Source organism: Oncorhynchus mykiss, chromosome 3 (assembly GCF_057628025.1).
Source record: "Oncorhynchus mykiss isolate SJ-2025 chromosome 3, ASM5762802v1, whole genome shotgun sequence".
NCBI lineage: Eukaryota > Metazoa > Chordata > Actinopteri > Salmoniformes > Salmonidae > Oncorhynchus > Oncorhynchus mykiss.
In genome coordinates this window covers 52,239,857-52,257,567 of record NC_143024.1, presented here as the reverse complement: position 1 = coordinate 52,257,567, position 17,711 = coordinate 52,239,857, and the positions used below count along the sequence as shown (strand labels likewise).

The window sequence follows — 17,711 nt, the reverse complement described above, 5'->3', positions numbered from 1 at the left end:
CTCTCATTCAGCCCCCCTTCATAGTAGAAGCATCAAACAAGTTTCTAAAGACGGTTGACATCTAGTGGAAGCCTTAGGAAGTGCAAGATGACCAATATCCCACTATCTTCTATAGGGGCTGAAAATCGACCAACCTCTACCAATTTCTCACTTCCTGTTTGGATTTTTTCTCAGGTTTTTACCTGCCATATGAGTTCTGTTATACTCACAGACATCATTCAAACAGTTTTAGAAACTTCAGAGTTTCTATCCAAATATACTAATAATATATATATAATATATTAGCAACTGGGACTGAGGAGCAAGTAGGTTACTCTGGGCACCTTATTCATCCAAGCTATTCAATACTGCCCCCCAGCCAAAGGCCTTTAAAGGGGTTTTAGACACAGAATTGAACTAAAATGCCATATCTTAATTTGATCCAGTTTCACACAGCAGGAAAATCATCCTGCAGCAGCAGGATGATCAAAAGAAGATATGGCATCTGTATGTAAGAAGTGAAAGTTACCTTCTCACAGATGTCTTGTAGGGCTGCTGCCAGCACCCGGTAGGCGCACGTCTTCCCACCAAAGGGCTCCCCCACCAGCATAAAGCCGTGGCGCACGATCATCATCTCAAAGATCTGCAGGATCTTCTCTGCGAAGAAGTCTGTCACCTGCAGGTTCATCTTATCGCTGTTCTCTTTGATGGCCTCCAGCAGGAGACGATAGTCCGGTTTGGGGAGTTTGACCCCGGGGAACAGATCAGAGGTGATGCCCTAGGAAGATGCACACGTATAGGGGTGGGGTAACATCTCACAGCAAGAACTAGCAAATCTGGTGCAATCCATGAGGAGGTGATGCACTACAGTACTTAATGCAGCTGGTGGCCACACCAGACTGTTACTTTTAATTTTAACCCCCGCCCTTTGTTCAGGGACACATTATTCCATTTCTGTTAGTCCCATTCAGTTTATTTGTTTATTTGTTGTGTTCATACAATTATTTACACATGTTAAGTTTGCTGAAAATAAACGCAGTTGACAGTGAGAGGATGATTCTTTTTTTGCTGAGTTTATATTGTCAGGAAGTGACTTTGCAAACTATCTCACCCCAAAGAGCGGTAGATCATGAGCCAGAAACTTTGGCAGGTTGACGTCAATGATGGACCTAAGCAACAGGATGTCTTCATTTTCATCAGGATACTTCAGCTGTGAGAGAGAGAGAGAGAGAGAGAGAGAGAGAGAGAGATAATGGTGTGAAGAGGTAGATACATAATGAGAGGGAGACACATTTGGGCCTTGTGGGGAAAGGCATCATTCAGGAGCCTTTGAGTGCACTGACACGCGTTCTCTTTCAGACGAGGGAGCCTTCAGTGGTATTTGCAGCTTTTAGCTCAGGGGCTAAATGCACGCCACTATTTTCCAAAAGTAATTTTGAAAGAGGCGACAGGGTAAAGTCCTGGAGGCGGCAGTGCTGAAATTGATGTAAAAATTAATGCATTGCGGCGCACCGAAAACAACACTTAGAGCCTGGGAAAGAATATGTTCTATTTATATGGGGAACCTGGTTCTGGGTTCAGATCTTTATCTTTGAAAGTCAATCTTCCAGGTTCTGTCTTCATTGTACTCTGCTATGTCATTGCGTGTTAGGAACGAACGCCCCAATTTCTCATTGTCATCACAATGTCAAAATAAACTATTTCAATCTAATGTGGCTGCAAAGAGTAATGTTCAACTTCATATTCAACTTCAGACAATGACAACCTGGTTTGAGAGGACAAATTGTCCCATTACTAACAACAAGTGTTATTAATAATGTCCCCTTTTGTCTAATTGATCTAGCAATATAAAAAAAAAACATCACAATCGTGAAAGTGAGAGAAAAGGAGCAAAGGATAAATGTGGGAACATTGTGGGGCCTGTAGGTATGTACGTTTTTTTTCCCCCCTAGCACTACACACCTGATTCCACATATTACAGGTTTAATGGTGAGTTGATTAGTGGAAGCAGTTGTGTAGTCTTTTGGGTTCACAGGAACAGGATTAAGAAACACTGCCGTAGAAGTGAACATTGTGGGAACTTAGAGGACAGAGGTAAACACTTATTGTGGGTACACTGTAGGGACCTGAATGACATGTGCAAAGAGTCAATGTGACGACTTGTGACAGGTACCTTCAGGTTCCCGGCGGCGGTCAGGACAGACTTGACGGCCCTCATGCCGTAGTCGTAGTGGTGCTGCATGGACAGCTGTTCTGAACACAGCCTGTAGGTAGCTACGATCTTTACCGACAGTGGCCGGGCAGTCACAAACCCACAAGAGTAGAGCACAATCTCAGATATCATGGCGTAGTCCGGGACCATCATGGCCACCGTCCTGAAGAGAGCCTAGAGAAAGGAAACAACCCACCAAAATTGTGCCTGCTTTACAAATGATACCTTACATAGTGCATTACAACCCTATGGGCTCTGGTCAAAATTAGTACACTATGTAGGGAATAGGGTGCCATTTGGGATGTAACCTATGTCATGTGTGCCATCATGTGATCCCGTACAACCAGATGGCTCTTGGGTACAGTCACTGAGGCTTGTGCTAATGTGATCTCAGATAATAATATTAATACATTTAGCACGGGTACCTTTAGGTTGTCTGGCAGTTCAGAGCGACCGGCGTATCCTGGGTTCATGGTGATGAACACAGCACAGGAGGGGTTTAGCTTTAGCTCCGTCCCCTCAAACAGCAGCATTTCAGCATGGGAAGTAATACCTAAGAGAGAAAATGTATGTATTGTAATGTAATGGATTGTAATGTATGCACGCTTGACTGCAAGTCACTTTGGATAAAAGTGCCTGCTAAATGGCATATATCATTATTATTATATTACAGAGACCGGGACTACATTTGATCAGTGCCATTGACTGACCATGCTAGCGACAAGTAAGAACATGTGGCCAAATGCGCTATAGTTGAAGTACTAACAGTTGAACTATACACCTAAACACCTCTTTGTATGGTGTGAGAATGCGTATTATGGCGTCTCACACACACACAACTCTCTGTATGTTGAGAATCTGTCTTTAATGGACACACACAGCTGTATGGTGTGAGAATGTGTAAATTATGGGGAATTTCTCTCACACACACACACATACACTATGAGACTCTCTTACACACACCTCTCTGTATGGTGAGAATCTGCTGGGCTACCACTGATAGAACCTCCAGGTCAATGCGGTTGAACTCGTCAAAGCAGGCCCAGGCTCCACAGGACAGCAAACCCTGCCAAGCAACAAGAGATATGACTAGAGAAGCATACACATCCACATCAAATAGAGAATTAGTAAAATGTTATTATTTTAGTAGAAACTCATTTATGCACATCTAGGAAATGTATACTAAACACATGTCAATCAGGATTTAGACAGGGACATAGTACCATCTCAGCTGCATCCCTTAGTCAATGTTATTGTATGCTCTCTAGATAAAAAGCAATGTTGAACTTCTTTGGGATAGGGGGCAGCATTTTCACTTTTGGATGAATAGCATGCCCAGAGTGCCCACAATGGAATTCTCCGGCTGGAACATTATTGAACATTTATAATAAAAACATCCTAAAGATTGATTCTATACTTAGTTTGACAAGTTTCTTTGACCTGTAATATAACTTTTTGAACTTTTCATCCGACTGGACCTGAACGCGCTTTTGGATTTGTTTACCAAACGTCCTAACAAAAGAAGCTATTTGGACATAAATGGACATAAATGATGGACATTATCGAACAAAACAAACATTTATTGTGGAACTGCGATTCCTGGGAGTGCATTCTGATGAAGATCATCAAATGTAAGTGAATATTTATCATGCTATTTATGACTAATGTTGACTGCGCAACATGGCAGATATTTATTTTGGCTGGTTTGGGCTCTGAGCGCCGTTCTCAGATTATGCTTTTTCCGTAAATCTGACACAGCGGTTGCATTAAGGAGAAGTGTATCTAAAGTTCCCTGCATAACACTTGAATTTTCATCAACGTTTATAATGAGTATTTCTGTGAATTCATGTGGATCTCTGCAATATCACTGCATGTTTTGGAACTACTGAACATAACACGCCAATGTAAAATAAGATTTTTGGATATAAATATGAACTTTACCGAACAAAACATACATGTATTGTGTAACATGAAGTCCTATGAGTGTCATCTGATGAAGATCATCAAAGGTTAGTGATTCATTTTATCTCTATTTTTACTTTTTGTGACTCCTCTCTATGGCTGGAAAAATGGCTGGGTTTTTCTGTGAGTTGGTGGTGACCTAACATAATTGTTTGTGGAGCTTTCGCTGTAAAGCATTTTTGAAATCAGACACTGTGGCTGGATGAATGAGAATTGTATCTTTAAAATGGTGCCTAATACTTGTATGTTTGAGAAATTTGATTTATGAAATTTCTATTGATTTGTATTTGGCGAACTGCAATTTCATTGGCTGTTGGCGAGGGGTTCCGCTAGCGGAACGGGGTTCCCAGTCCTAGACAGGTTAAAGATCTAAAGCCTTTGATACTTTGGATCACTCACTGTTGCTGCCTTGGTTGTCCTCTGTCGGACTTGATCAAAATGCCTGCTACTGGTTCAATAATGACCTAACTGATAGACCTCAATGTATAGTTGCTGAAATGATTCCTCAAGGTCACAAAATTAGTACCCCAGGGGTCTATTCTACGGCCAGTACTACTCACATTGTATATTAACGATATTGGTCCCTATGTGAAGAACTGTATACCTTCATGCTGATGACACTGTGCTGATCTACAAACTGCTTTTAAAATGTCATACAAAACTCACTTACTGACCTGAAACGGGTACTGAATGCAGATAAAACTAAATATATGTTTTTTTCTAAAGCCCACAGCACTGGCATCACAGACGTACATATTTACACTTTGAATGGAGCACAAATTAAGTGACTCCACTCATATAAATACCTTGGCATTTGTAATTTAAAGGAGTTATATGTAAAATGAAGCCCCCTTGTGGAAACTAGGCAATTTGCAACAAAACAGCCTCAATTCAAACAACTGTCCCCCCTTCCCTCCTTAAGTTTAGTGTTTGAGTCTTTTGCTTTCAGTTTTGTCCACCAGCTTCAAATTGAAACTGCTGAAACAGACACATACACACAGCGTAACTTGGACCACTTGCGGTTGCCAAGGCATCGTTGTGATATCCATCTTGCTGCCACACAAGTTCTTTAGGAGGTTCAGTAGTAGCCTATGTCTTAGTACCCATCATGGACAACAGGAGAGCACTCAACCTTGGGAATGTTAGCTATCAGTTACATTTTTCCCCAAAAAGGGAGATTCAGCTTTTTTGGATGAAAATCCTTAACTCAAGGCTAAAAGTCTCAATGTGCATGCCACCCAAAACACAATATCTGTATTGTACTGCATGGCTCCATCAGTATTGTTAGAACAATGTGTCAAGTGTGGATATTAAGAATGTGTCAGTCCATATTCATGTGGGCAGAGAAGTGTTGAGTTTAAACTTGAATTAAATTAAAGAGGAAAAACCTAAAGGACCATCTTAAAAATCACCTAAGCTCTTATATAAGTGGCCTGAATCACAATGATCTGTATTGGGTCAAAAAAAAAGTATACAATTCTGTTAAGCAGTTTTTTATAAACTGTTATCATCATATTTGAGTAAATTACTGCCTCATGGAATGCCTATAAAGCCCGGTACAGATCTAACAGCCAAGACAAGATGGTTTTATGAAGTTTGCTTGATCTAAACAATGTAGATTCAGAAAGTCTCATGTCAGCTGCTGGAGTTTCCAAGATGTAACATGTCAAAATAGACATTTGTTTAGCCAATCAAAGAACAGTGTGCTGATGTTCTGTATTTAGCCAAGCAGCTAACATGTGCCCTGTTTGTTGTGCATGTATTTCATGATACTGGTTTGCTACAAAGTTTCATCACATCATTCCAAAAAGTGTCACTGTTACCATGGAAACGGTCTCAGCCCTGCATCTCATATCTTTAATCAGCTGTTCTACAATACAAGATTTTAAAACTGGAATGTTTATCATCATTTAAAAGCTGTATTGATGAGCAGAAGCCATTCATCAATAGAGCCATGCCAACTAGAAGCTGAGCCCTACAGTAAGAGTGGGTGTGAGGGATCTTAGCCTGGTTAAACATGACTGAACGCTGCACACACCATTGTTTCACTTAACTTATCAATGGTGAGTGTCTGGTTCACTCAGTTTTAGTCAGGTTTTACCACGCTAGAGGGATATGCCCACCTTGAAGAACTTCCCCAGGGCGATGTAATCCAAGCCGTCGGAGCAGTTGAAGACAACACATTGCTTGGCCACAGCCTTGGCCAGATCCTTGGTGGTCTCCGTCTTCCCTGTACCTGCGGGACCTTCAGGGGCCCCTCCCAAGTATAAGTGCAGGGCCCCAAACAGTGTTCTGTAGGAGAAGCGGCAGACCTGTGTTCAAATGCTATTTGAAATCATTTCAAATACTTTATCTATGCATGATTGTGCTTGCCTGGCAATAGAATTGTCACAAGAAATGCAAACCCCGCACCCTTGGCACTCTAATCCTTCTAGACCAAGTCGCGTGAAAGATTTCATTCAGATTTCACATAGTACTTAGGTCTGATTTGAGGGAATTGCATTACAGTCGCAGCACATCAGCATGTCGAGGGTCCTGACTTGCCAATGAGTGCGGTGAGTATTAGTGGTCCATACCTGTAGCAGCGGTCAGTAAGTGGAGTGATGACCAGGCGTGGTGTGTTCCCAAGATACTCGTAACCATAAGCAAGGCCGGCGTTGATCATCTTAGTCTGGAGACGGTCTTCCTGTATATATAGAGGTCAAGTCAACACAAACCTGGTCAGTTAGTACTTAATGGAGCCAAGGGTAAAATACATAAGACACAAAACATGCATGCATGCACACATACACACCCAAAAACCCCACATGCACACACACGCATACACTTACCACCCAGTAGTAGCGTAGCTGACTGAGCCACTCAAAGTCAGTCTCGTCCCTGATGCCTTTCTGGACCAGTGTGGCTAGCACATCTCGGGCGTGGACGTCCTGTACCACCAGAGCACCCAGGGTGACCCGGTTCTGCTTGGACAGTTTCCCGCGCACCAGCATCACAATGTCATCGATCTGACTGTTGTTCTGCTGCAGGTAGACATCCAGGGCCTGCAAAACAAAACGAGACATCACTGGTTTGACAGGGAAATATATGTCAATCATAGGGTCATATGATGACCCATGCACTCTCAGTAATCTGTGCAGGCTTTTACACACACTCACACACACACACCAGGTTTTTCTTAACATGGTCCAGTGCTCGTCAAGTGGTTCTTCCTCAGTTAGGTGTGAGATAGCACTTAATCTGTTCTGCAGCATGACATCAGCCTAGATTTCTAGATTTCTGTATTTATTTGACAGTGATAATACACATCAATAAAATGTGCCAGATTATGCCAGCTGGCTAGTTTTCATCTGCAGATATTATATTATATAATATAAGGTAAACTCTTTCCAATGTAGTTTGGCCTTGTACCTTCTGCCCTGAGACGATGGCCGCGTGAATGTCTTTGGTCCAGTACACCTGGGAAACACACAGCACCGTCTGGCCGGGCCAGGTACGCACCCAGTTGATCCTCAGGTCCTTGGGGTATGCCTCAATGGCCTCCCCAATCACCTGGGGCACACAACCATTGGATGTGAAAATAATTATCAAAACAACACTGTAATTAGGAGAGAATGTGTATTTTATTTTACCTTTATTTAACAAGGCAAGTCAGTTAAGAACAAATTATTATTTTCAATGACGGCCTAGGAACAGTCTAGTTCAGGGGCAGCTCGGGATTTGATCTTGGAACCATTTGATTACTAGTCCAACGCTCTAACCACTAGGCTACCTGCCGCCCCTCGTATTTCCATGTGTAAGGCCTATCAAAGTAGATTTTCTGTTAAACGGATGCCCTGCAAAACATTTCGCAAAAATAAAATAAATAAATTTTAACGATTCATATGAATCGATTATTTTAAACAATAATTATTTTTGATGAAACAAGCAATTCACTTTGCCAATCTAGTATCTGGGATTCGGGTCAATCACAGTGAATCAAATGATATGAATCAAAATAATTGTAGAACAAAAATATTAGCTGTAGCCTTCCTTTTGGATTATGTGGTTGCACACTGCTCTTGATAGTATCACTGATATTTAATAAGCTTACATATCGGCCTCATGGCCTTCGTCAGAGCTTTTGTGATTTAAAAAAAAATGTGCACCCTTATGTAGACCTAGCCCCTCCCACATCCGTTCTACATATCGAATGGGGTTGAAGGCAAAGGGAAAAACATAAGTGCTACCAAATATATCAATATGCATTTCATAAATATTACAAAAGTGTATAAATAAGACGTATGAAACACCTTTGTAAAATCACAATGAGGACATAGCAAGTTTTCATTAGTCATTGGGTACATCGTACGAAAAACAGAGAAATCTTAAATAGGCAAATAATTGTATTTAAAAAAATACTTGTCCAGGGTCAGATATCCAATTTAGCTAATAAATCATATTTTTAAGCAGACCTTAGACACTGATATTAGATCTCTTGTTTGCCGATCAATGGAATTGCCATAAGTACTGTAACTGTACCTTATGCAGGGAGCTGATCATACCCATCTCTAGCTCTAGGAGCCATTTCTCCACCTGGCCGCGGGCCTTAGAGGTGGAGATTATATCTAGGAGCTCCACCACCTCTCCCTCGCTGCTCTTCATGTGGGTAATGTCCAGCACTTCTGTGAACACCACGTCGTTGATGCCCTCGAAACACTTCTTCAGATGAGGCTGAACCCTAAAAGAAAGAAGGGGAAAAAAATGGATTGCATTTATGCAGCGTTTTTCACTGGGATGTGTGTGGGTAACTCCTCTCACATTACAAGCACACGTTTGTAACACCCTTTTGGGACACAAAGTAGTAAAAAAAATATGGACCTAGTTCACCCCAAAAACAAAGTTTGTAAGGAGCACATACTGTGCATTTGGAAAGTATTCAGACCCCCTGACTTTTTCTACATTTTGTTGCGTTACAGCCTTATTCTAAAATTGATTAAATAAATGTTTTTCCTCATCAATCTACACACAATAGCCCATAATGACAAAGCGAAAACAAAATTATTAAAAATTAAACACAGAAATACCTTATTTACATAAGTATTCAGACCCTTTGCGAAGAGACTCGAAATTGAGTTCAGGTGCATCCTGTTTCCATTGATCATCCTTGAAATGTCTCTACAACTTAGAGTCCACCTGTGGTAAATTCATTTGAATAGACGTGATTTGGGAAGGCACAAACCTGTCTATATAAGGTTCCACAGTTAACAGTGCATGTCAGAGCAAAACCAAGCCATGATGTCAAAGGAATTGTCTGTATATCTCCGAGACAGGATTGTGTCGAGGCACAGATCTGGGGAAGGGTACCAAAAAATGTGTGCAGCATTGAAGGTCCCCAAGAACACAGTGGCCTCCATCATTCTCAAAAATGGAGGAAGTTTGGAACCACAACGACTCTTCCTAGAGCTGGCCGCCCGGCCAAACTGAGCAATCGGGGGAGAAGGGCCTTGTTCAGGGAGGTGACCATAAACCTGACGGTCAGTCTGACAGGGCACCAGAGTTCCTCTGCGGAGATGGGAGAACCTTCCAGAAAGGCAAAAATCTCTGCAGCACTCCACAAATCAGAACTTTATGGTAGAGTGGCCAGATGGAAACCACTTCTCAGTAAAAGGCACATGACAGCTCGCTTGGAGTTTGCCCAAATACTCTCAGACCATGAGAAACAAGATTCTCTGGTCTGATGAAACCAAGATTGAACTTTTTGGCCTGAATGTCAAACGTCATGTCTGGAGGAAACCTGGCACCATCCCTATGGTGAAGCATGGTGGTGGCAGCAACATACTGTGGGATGTTTTTCAGCGGCAAGGGCTGGAGGACTAATTAGGATCGAGGGAAAGATGAACGGAGAAAAGTAGAGAGATCCTTGACAAGAACCTGCTCTAGAGTGCTTAGGACCTCAGACTGGGGCGAAGGTTCAACTACCAACAGGGAAACGATCCAACATCTCGAGAGACCTGAAAATAGCTGTGCAGCGACGCTCCCCATCCAAACTGACAGAGCTTGAGAGGATCTGCAGAGAAGAAGGGGAGAAACTCCCCAAATACAGGTGTGCCAAGCTTGTAGCTTCATAACCAAGAAGACTCAAGGCTGTAATAGCTGCCAAAGGTGCTTCAACAAAGTATTGAGTAAAGGGTCTGAATATGAATATGTAAATGTTAATTAAATCAATTTTAGAATAAGACTGTAATGTAACAAAATGTGGAAAAAGTCAAGGGGTCTGAATACTTTCCGAATGTACCGTAGACCTACAGCCAGACGCACAACACATATTGCAAGGAACATGGACACTGACTTCAGACCCCTTGATACACTTTTTATGTATCAAAACTGCCAAACATGTTTTTTTGATGTTGATTGGATAGGATAGATACAGAGGAAAGATAGAGGAGAGAATGTGCTAAAATGGCAGTGGGATGTAAACAAACCCATGCAGCGGTATATGTTTTTTGGACACAGCTGCTTACACTGCTTGATCATCCTAGGCCACAAAACTAACAAACTTTAGATTTTAGGAATAATCATACCCTTAATAGAAGGCATAATCCAAATGTGAGCAGGTAGCCTATTTATCTTGGCCCTCCTGGGTGGCAAAGTCCTTGCTTTCCATGCATCACTTCCCACAATTAGATGTCCTTCCCTATCTGTATAACACTGCCACAGTAGGAGCATCTCGTTTAGGCCTACTGCTTGTAATTATTATATTGCATGCAAGGGTTTGCCTGGAAAATCAACAAAATGTTTGTTATTCACACCGCACGCAAAACTATTGCATCTGGCCTAATCCTGATGATAATCAGCTATTGATTGTCCTCTAACCACCAGTCGGGGAACACAAAAGAGACTAATCAAATCTCACATACGACACACGTACCACGCCTAAGCGTTTTGTTGTGCTTTCTGTGACAAATTACTTTGCAATACATTATTTTGTGTTGGATTGAAGTCGAACACTAAAGATAAAATAAAAACAGTTCTGAAAAAAAGGACAGTCGTTAATTTAAAAAATACTAATGAATCATAAAGCAACCAAGCAGCGTTGGAGAAAATGTGTGGCTGCATGAAATGGTTGTGTGGGTTGACTGGGTTGGTCTAGCCAAACTTCGGTACAGAAAGAACTGCGGTAAAGCTCTACAGATGGGAGAATGGCACATCCTTGCTCAAATGGGCATTAAGACGGCACACTAGGTCCTATTCAGCCTCGCAACAGATTCATCGCCTTGCCAAAATCAAACTACCGTAGGTGTTTGGAAAATTCTGTCTTTTCAGAAAAGTCAGTGACTGCACGAGGCGACATGAGGCTAATGAAATTCATGGCAGTAGTGGATGAGAAGGGGAAAAAAGAAACAGAGAAGAGTAAAGGGCTGAGCCTCCTTTGTCTAAAATCACATTCATTATAAACCACATACCTTTGGTGAAATAAGACAAGGCATGCTTATCAGCCTTTCGCCTACTCAGGGAGCCACAGTGGAGTAAGTAGGGCAGAGTGTCGTGAGGAGAAGACATTATATAATTAAATTCCCACAGTAAGTACAGGATTTTCATTTTCGAAAGCCTCAACTTTTTCTCTTCTCCTTATTCCCATCTCTTTTGAGCCGTCTTGATGAGGTGGTTCGGAGCATTTCTTTTTTGCTGAATGAAGTGTATGTAGTGGCCAAGTTTGTGTGTTCTGTTCATATTATACTTTGGTAGGTTATTCTATGAACAGGAGTTGTGAAAAACACCTGAAATGTAAATATGCCCATATACATCACTACGAAAGGAACTCAAATGCCATCACTACTTTAAAGCCTCTGTATGACCAACCACTACAATGCATCTATCTATTGTATAAATAACCCTAACATCTGATACACAATAAGAGACATGGCACCGTACTGTATGTCTGCCGTCTTGCGTTCTCCTACTCGACTTTGCTATTTTGTGATTTTGTGATTTATCTTTACTTTTTTTTGCTCGAAATGTGCCTGCTATTATTTCCTATGATTAACAAAAACTTTTGAACATCGGCAGTTAATAAACTAAATTCCGGCATCAACTTCGATTCATCTGCCTGGGCTCTTTGTGTACCTCTGACCCAATCTCCAGGCTACAAAAGAGGAAACGCAGTCAAAAAAAAGGCAGGAGTGCTGGGTTCCTGGTAAGACTAAGGAGAGGAGAACACCGGCCACCACTTCCCTCAAAGGGACTCTTGTAAATGCAATATCCTGTTTTTCTGAAACATGGCTTTCTGACAAGATACCCCTGATGGCTAGGGTGTAACGGTTCAGTAGGTATGCGGTTTTGGGGTCATGGCGCGGTTCGGTTTGCGCTCAGAGGGAAACTGAAATGCCAACAGTTACTGTAGTTCATTTTTGTTTATTTAAGAAAATACAAAGTGTTGTTATTCCTGACTCCATATACAGTGTCTTCAGAAGGTATTCATACTCCTTGACTTGTTGCACATTTTGTTGTGTTACAGCCTAAATTTGAAATGGATTACATTTATATTTTGTGTCATTGGATGACACAAAATAACCCATAATGTCAAAGTGGAATTAAAAATGTTTACAACTTCATTAATAATGAAAAGCTGACATGTCTTGAATCAATAAGTATTCACCACTTTGTTATGGCAACACTAAAGTTCAAGAGTAAAAATGTACTTAACAAGTCACTTAAGTTGCATGAACTCACTCAATGTGCAATATTAGCGTTTTAACATGATTTTATAATGACTACCTCATCTCTGTACCCCACACATACAATTATCTGTAAGGTCCCTCAGTTGAGCAGTGAATTTCAAACACAAAGACCAGGGTGGTTTTCCAATGCCTCGCAAAGAAGGGCACCTATTGGTAGATTGGTAAAAACAAAAAGTAGACAATAATTATCCCTTTGAGCAAGGTGAAGTTATTAATTACACTTTGGATGGTGTATCAATACACCCAGTCACTACAAAGATACAGGTGTCCTTCCTAACTCAGTTGCAGGGGAGGAAGGAAACCGCTCAGGGATTTCACAATGAGGCCAATATTGACATTAAAACAGTTAGAGTGTAATGGCTGTGATAGGAGAAAACTGAGGATGGATCAACAACATTGTACTTACTCCACAAAAAATCAAATCAAATTTGATTTGTCACATGTGCCAGTGAAATGCTTACTTAACCAACAATGCAGCTATAAGCTAAAATAAGTCTTAAGTAAAAAATAGATAAGTAAAAAATAATTAATAATTCATTAATTAGGCCTTTCATTAGCAGCAGTAAAATAACAGTAGCAAGGCTATATACAGGGAGTACCGATACAGAGTCAATGTGCGGGGGCACAGGTTAGTCGAGGTAATTGAGGTAATATGTACATGTAGGTAAAATTCAAGTGACTATGGAAACATAATAAACAGAGAGCAGCAGCAGCTTAAAAGAGGGGGTGTGGGGTGGGGGAGGGGGGCATTTGATTAATATATATTAATATAAATAAATATAATATATAAATTAATATAAAAAACATTATGTTTTGGGCAAATCCAACTCAACACATCACTGAGGACCACTGTTCATATTTTTAAGCATGGTGGTGGGTGCATCACGTTATGGGTATGCTTGTCATCGGCAAGGACCAGGGACTTTTTTTTAGGATGAAAATAAACAGAATAGAGCAAAGCAAAAGCAAAATCCTAGAGGAAAACCTGGTTCAGTCTGCTTTCTAAAAGACACTGGGAGACAACTCTTCAGCAGGACAATAACCAAAAACACAAGACCAAATATACACTGGACTTGCTTACCAAGACGACATTGATTGCTCCTGAGTGGCCTAGTTACAGTTAGAGTTTTGAAATCGACTTGAAAATCTATGGCATGACTGGAAAATGGCTGTGTTGCAATGATTAACAACCAACTTGACAGAGCATGAAGAATTAAAAAAATAATAATATGCAAATATTGTACAATCCAGGTGTGCAAAGCTCTTAAGAGACTTACGCATAAAGACTCAAGGCTGTAATCGCTGCGAACGGTGATTCGAACATGTATTGACTCAGGGATGTGAATACTTATGTAAATGAGCTGTATTTAATTTTCAACAAATTGGTAAAAATGTCTCAAAACATGTTTTTACTTTGTCATTATGGGGTGTGTAGATGGGTGATACATTTGTTTAATCCATTTTGAATTCAGGCTGTAAAACACAACAAAATGTGGAATAAGTCAAGGAGTATGAATACTTTCTGAAGGCACTGTATTATCATGAGTCATAATAGGGCTGGGCAATATAGCCCAACATTTTTAAATGTTGACGGTATTTGACGGTATTTTATGTTTTGTGGTTTCAATGAAAAATAATTGTCAGTATTATCATCAATTTCTGTATTTTCTGCACTCCTTTGAGATAATTTCCCCACTGCCGTGTTGGGCTGCACGACATTGGCAGAATCATAAAACACGGGACGAGATGTTAAAAACTGTCCATTGTGCCAATAGATGGAATGCACTCACATGAGATTTGCCGTGATGTTGACAGAGTGGCATGGGAGGTTTATTTCTTAGACTGGGTTAAGATGTCAATTATGGGACACATCCTCAGTAGGGTGCCTTCGAATCAGTGGGTGTTTCGGCCTTTAATCACTAAACACCCTCATCAAAGGTGGCCAGCTAAAGGGTGATCAAGCCTTAGCTTGTGTCCCATGCCCAATTAAGATGTCCCACGGGACTATGCAAGACAGGGGCGTCCTCTTCCCTGAGCCAGCCCTACAGCTGACCGCATACCTCATATGCCCTCCTCAAGTTGGAGGGATCTGAATTGGGTTCTCAGGTGGGGGTGGGGGGTCATGAAGTTATAGCCCAGCAAGGGTCCTTCCGTTTGATCCAGATCCACTGGCTGACTCTTTCAGCTGCGTGAGAAATTGCTCTGACGGTCTGCCGCAGAGCCTGTCCATGGATTCCAAGTTCTTTCAGCAACCTGATGGTGGAAGAAGCCACGAATCCTCTGCATCCCACTTCAACTGGCCAGACTTTTGCATTCCAGCCACGCTGAGTTGCGTCTGCTGCCAACTCTGTGTAACGCAGTTTCTTACGCTCGTAGGCCTCTTCAACAGAGTTTTCCCACGGGACTGTGAGCTCTATGATGTACACAGCCTTTCGTGAAGGGGACCAGAGTACCATGTCTGGCCAAAGGTTGGTAGAAGCAATCTCAGATGGAAAAATTAGTTGCTGGCCAATATCGACAAGCATCTTCCAGTCCCGGGCCATGGCTAGGTGTCCAGTTTCTGGCTTCGTAGGAGGATACTTGGGCCTTTTCTGTCCCTCCCGGATGAATGTTGTTGTTTTGACGGGATTGCTTGTTTTTGGAGGTAATGAATTGGTTGCACTCCTCTTGGTCTCAAGTGCTGCAGCCAGGCTCTTGAGGACCTGATTGTGCCTCCAGGTGTAGCGGCCTTGTGAGAGGCTGGTCTTGCAACCTGTCATTATATGCCTGAGAGTCGCTGGAACTGGGCAGAGGGGGCAGGTCGAGTCCTCGCCATACCATTGATGTAGATTTTTTGGTGATGGAAGCACATCATAAACAGCTCTTATGATGAAGCTGATGTTGCTTGCCTCCATTTGTCAAAGCTCACTCCAGTTGATCTTTCTCCTCTCCAGGCCTTCCCACCGCGTCCATTGCCCTTATTTAGCAAGAGAGACAGCCTTTGCACTTCTTGCAGTCTCCTCCTGTCTGCGCACCTCCTCGACCACCAGCTTCCTGCGTTCAGATGTTGTTGCCTTATAGAACGTTGGTTTACTTGCTGCCAGGCCAAAGCCTCCTCTTCCATGCTGGATATTCCCCACAATGTCTTGGTGTCTCAGGGCTGATGTTGCTTGCTGCACAGCCTTGGATGATGTCCATTTCCGTCCAGTTTGTAGGGGAGGTGCAGCCTTGCTAATGGTCTGGTCTTTGGAGTCCTTCAATGTCATCTGAAGTCTTACTTTAGAGCACTTGTACTCCTCCGTTAGACTTGTAAGAGGTAGTTCAAGGACCCCTTTGCCATAGAGGCCGATGTTACTCAGGCATCGTGGGACACCCAGCCATTTCTTCACGTATGAGGTAATGGTTTGCTCCATCTTCTCCACTGTTGTTATTGGGACCTCATAGACGGTGAGTGGCCACATTACCCGGGGGAGAAGTCCAAACTGTAGGCACCAAAGCTTGAGCTTCCCAGGCAGTAGGGTCTTGTTGATGTTCTCAAGACCGTCGGCGATGTCCTGCCTTACTTGCTGAACTTGATCTTTATCCCGGAGGCTTTCGTTGTACCATCTACCCAGGCTCTTGATGGGTTGCTCAGACACCGTTGGTATCGGGTCATCTCCAATGCAGAACCTCACATCTTTAAGCTGTCCCTTGACTATGGAGATGCTTCGAGATTTGCTTGGCTTGATTTTCATCCGGGCCCACTTGATGTTATCCTGCAGTTTTGCAAGTAGCCGCCTGGGGCGTTCTTGTAGAGCTTGTATGGTACTCCATTAGGCCCAGGAGCCGAGGCCGCTCTTGCTCTTCGGACAACGTTCTCTACATCCCTCCATTTTGGAGGGTCAGTGTCCAGATTGAATTCTGGTGATTGAATAGGTGGGATGTCATGTGGGATGATTATCTGCTCATGCCTTTTCATGTCCTGGTGGACCTTTTCCAGATGTTCTTCCAGTTCAGGCTTTGGAGTTTTTAGGATTCCGCACTTTTCCTTTGCAAAGAGATCTTTGACAAACTTAAAGGGGTTTTTATAGAACCGTGTTCTTGAGTGTTCCTTCTTCCTACGAAGTTTCCTTAAGTTTTCCGCTCTTCGCAAGGTTGCCAGCCGACATTTAATGTCTTCTTGGAGTAGCATGAGACCTTCTCTCTCTGCATCAGAGGCCTTCTTCCACTGCTTCCTCAGCTGCCTTCTCTCTCTGACAAGTATCTCGATCTCCTGCTGCCTCCTAGATTTGGCTGGCGCGGGTGGTGTCTTGCCACTTCTCCTTTCGTTTACTCCAAAGCGCTCTTCGCCGTAGTGGTAGATAATGTCTCCCATCCTTTCAAGCTTTTTCTCTGCTGTTCCTACCTGTTGTTCCAAGATTTTTGTCAGGTCGTTGTTGATTGTTTCCCACTCTCTCTTTTCAACAGCTTTGGGCCACTTCACACTCGGTCTGTGCCCTTTGATCTTTTCCTCTTTTAGAGGTCTCTGTGGTTGGGTGAGTTCACCCACCGGCATTTCTGTGCTTGTGTTATCCTCCTCGGTTACAGGGGTGCTGATGCTCTGCGAACTTTGGTTTGCGTCCAGTCGCTGTGCTTCATTCGACTGATTTGACTGGCTGCTTCGTAAGAAGTACTGGTCAATGCGAGGTCCCTGTCTCTGCTCTCCCAAGCACCTTTTCCTCCCTTGATGGATCCTTAACCCCCTTGCCGATGTTACTCTCTCCCAACCACAGCTGCACACCTGAAGTGTGTGTCCTGCTGCTGTTATGGTTGTCTCATGTGCTGTGTTCCTACTCGTAGTCGTTTCCGTTCCTGGGTCCGTAACCGTGTGATCAGTTGTT

The 17,711-nt window shown here is 42.5% G+C and overlaps 1 protein-coding gene across 1 annotated transcript in view; it reads right to left on the bottom strand.

Moving 5' to 3' along the window:
• dnah7 (dynein, axonemal, heavy chain 7) overlaps positions 1–17,711 on the bottom strand; it is a 230,777-nt gene that overhangs the window by 139,427 nt on the left and 73,639 nt on the right. Inside the window, exons 21-30 of the mRNA XM_021596897.3 lie at positions 8,675–8,873; positions 7,565–7,705; positions 6,985–7,197; positions 6,730–6,839; positions 6,277–6,445; positions 3,155–3,257; positions 2,617–2,744; positions 2,153–2,365; positions 1,091–1,189; positions 509–757 (exon numbers count right to left, since the gene is read on the bottom strand). Of these exons, the coding sequence (XP_021452572.3) occupies positions 509–757; positions 1,091–1,189; positions 2,153–2,365; positions 2,617–2,744; positions 3,155–3,257; positions 6,277–6,445; positions 6,730–6,839; positions 6,985–7,197; positions 7,565–7,705; positions 8,675–8,873 (1,624 nt within the window). The remainder of the gene's footprint in view (positions 1–508; positions 758–1,090; positions 1,190–2,152; positions 2,366–2,616; positions 2,745–3,154; positions 3,258–6,276; positions 6,446–6,729; positions 6,840–6,984; positions 7,198–7,564; positions 7,706–8,674; positions 8,874–17,711) is intronic.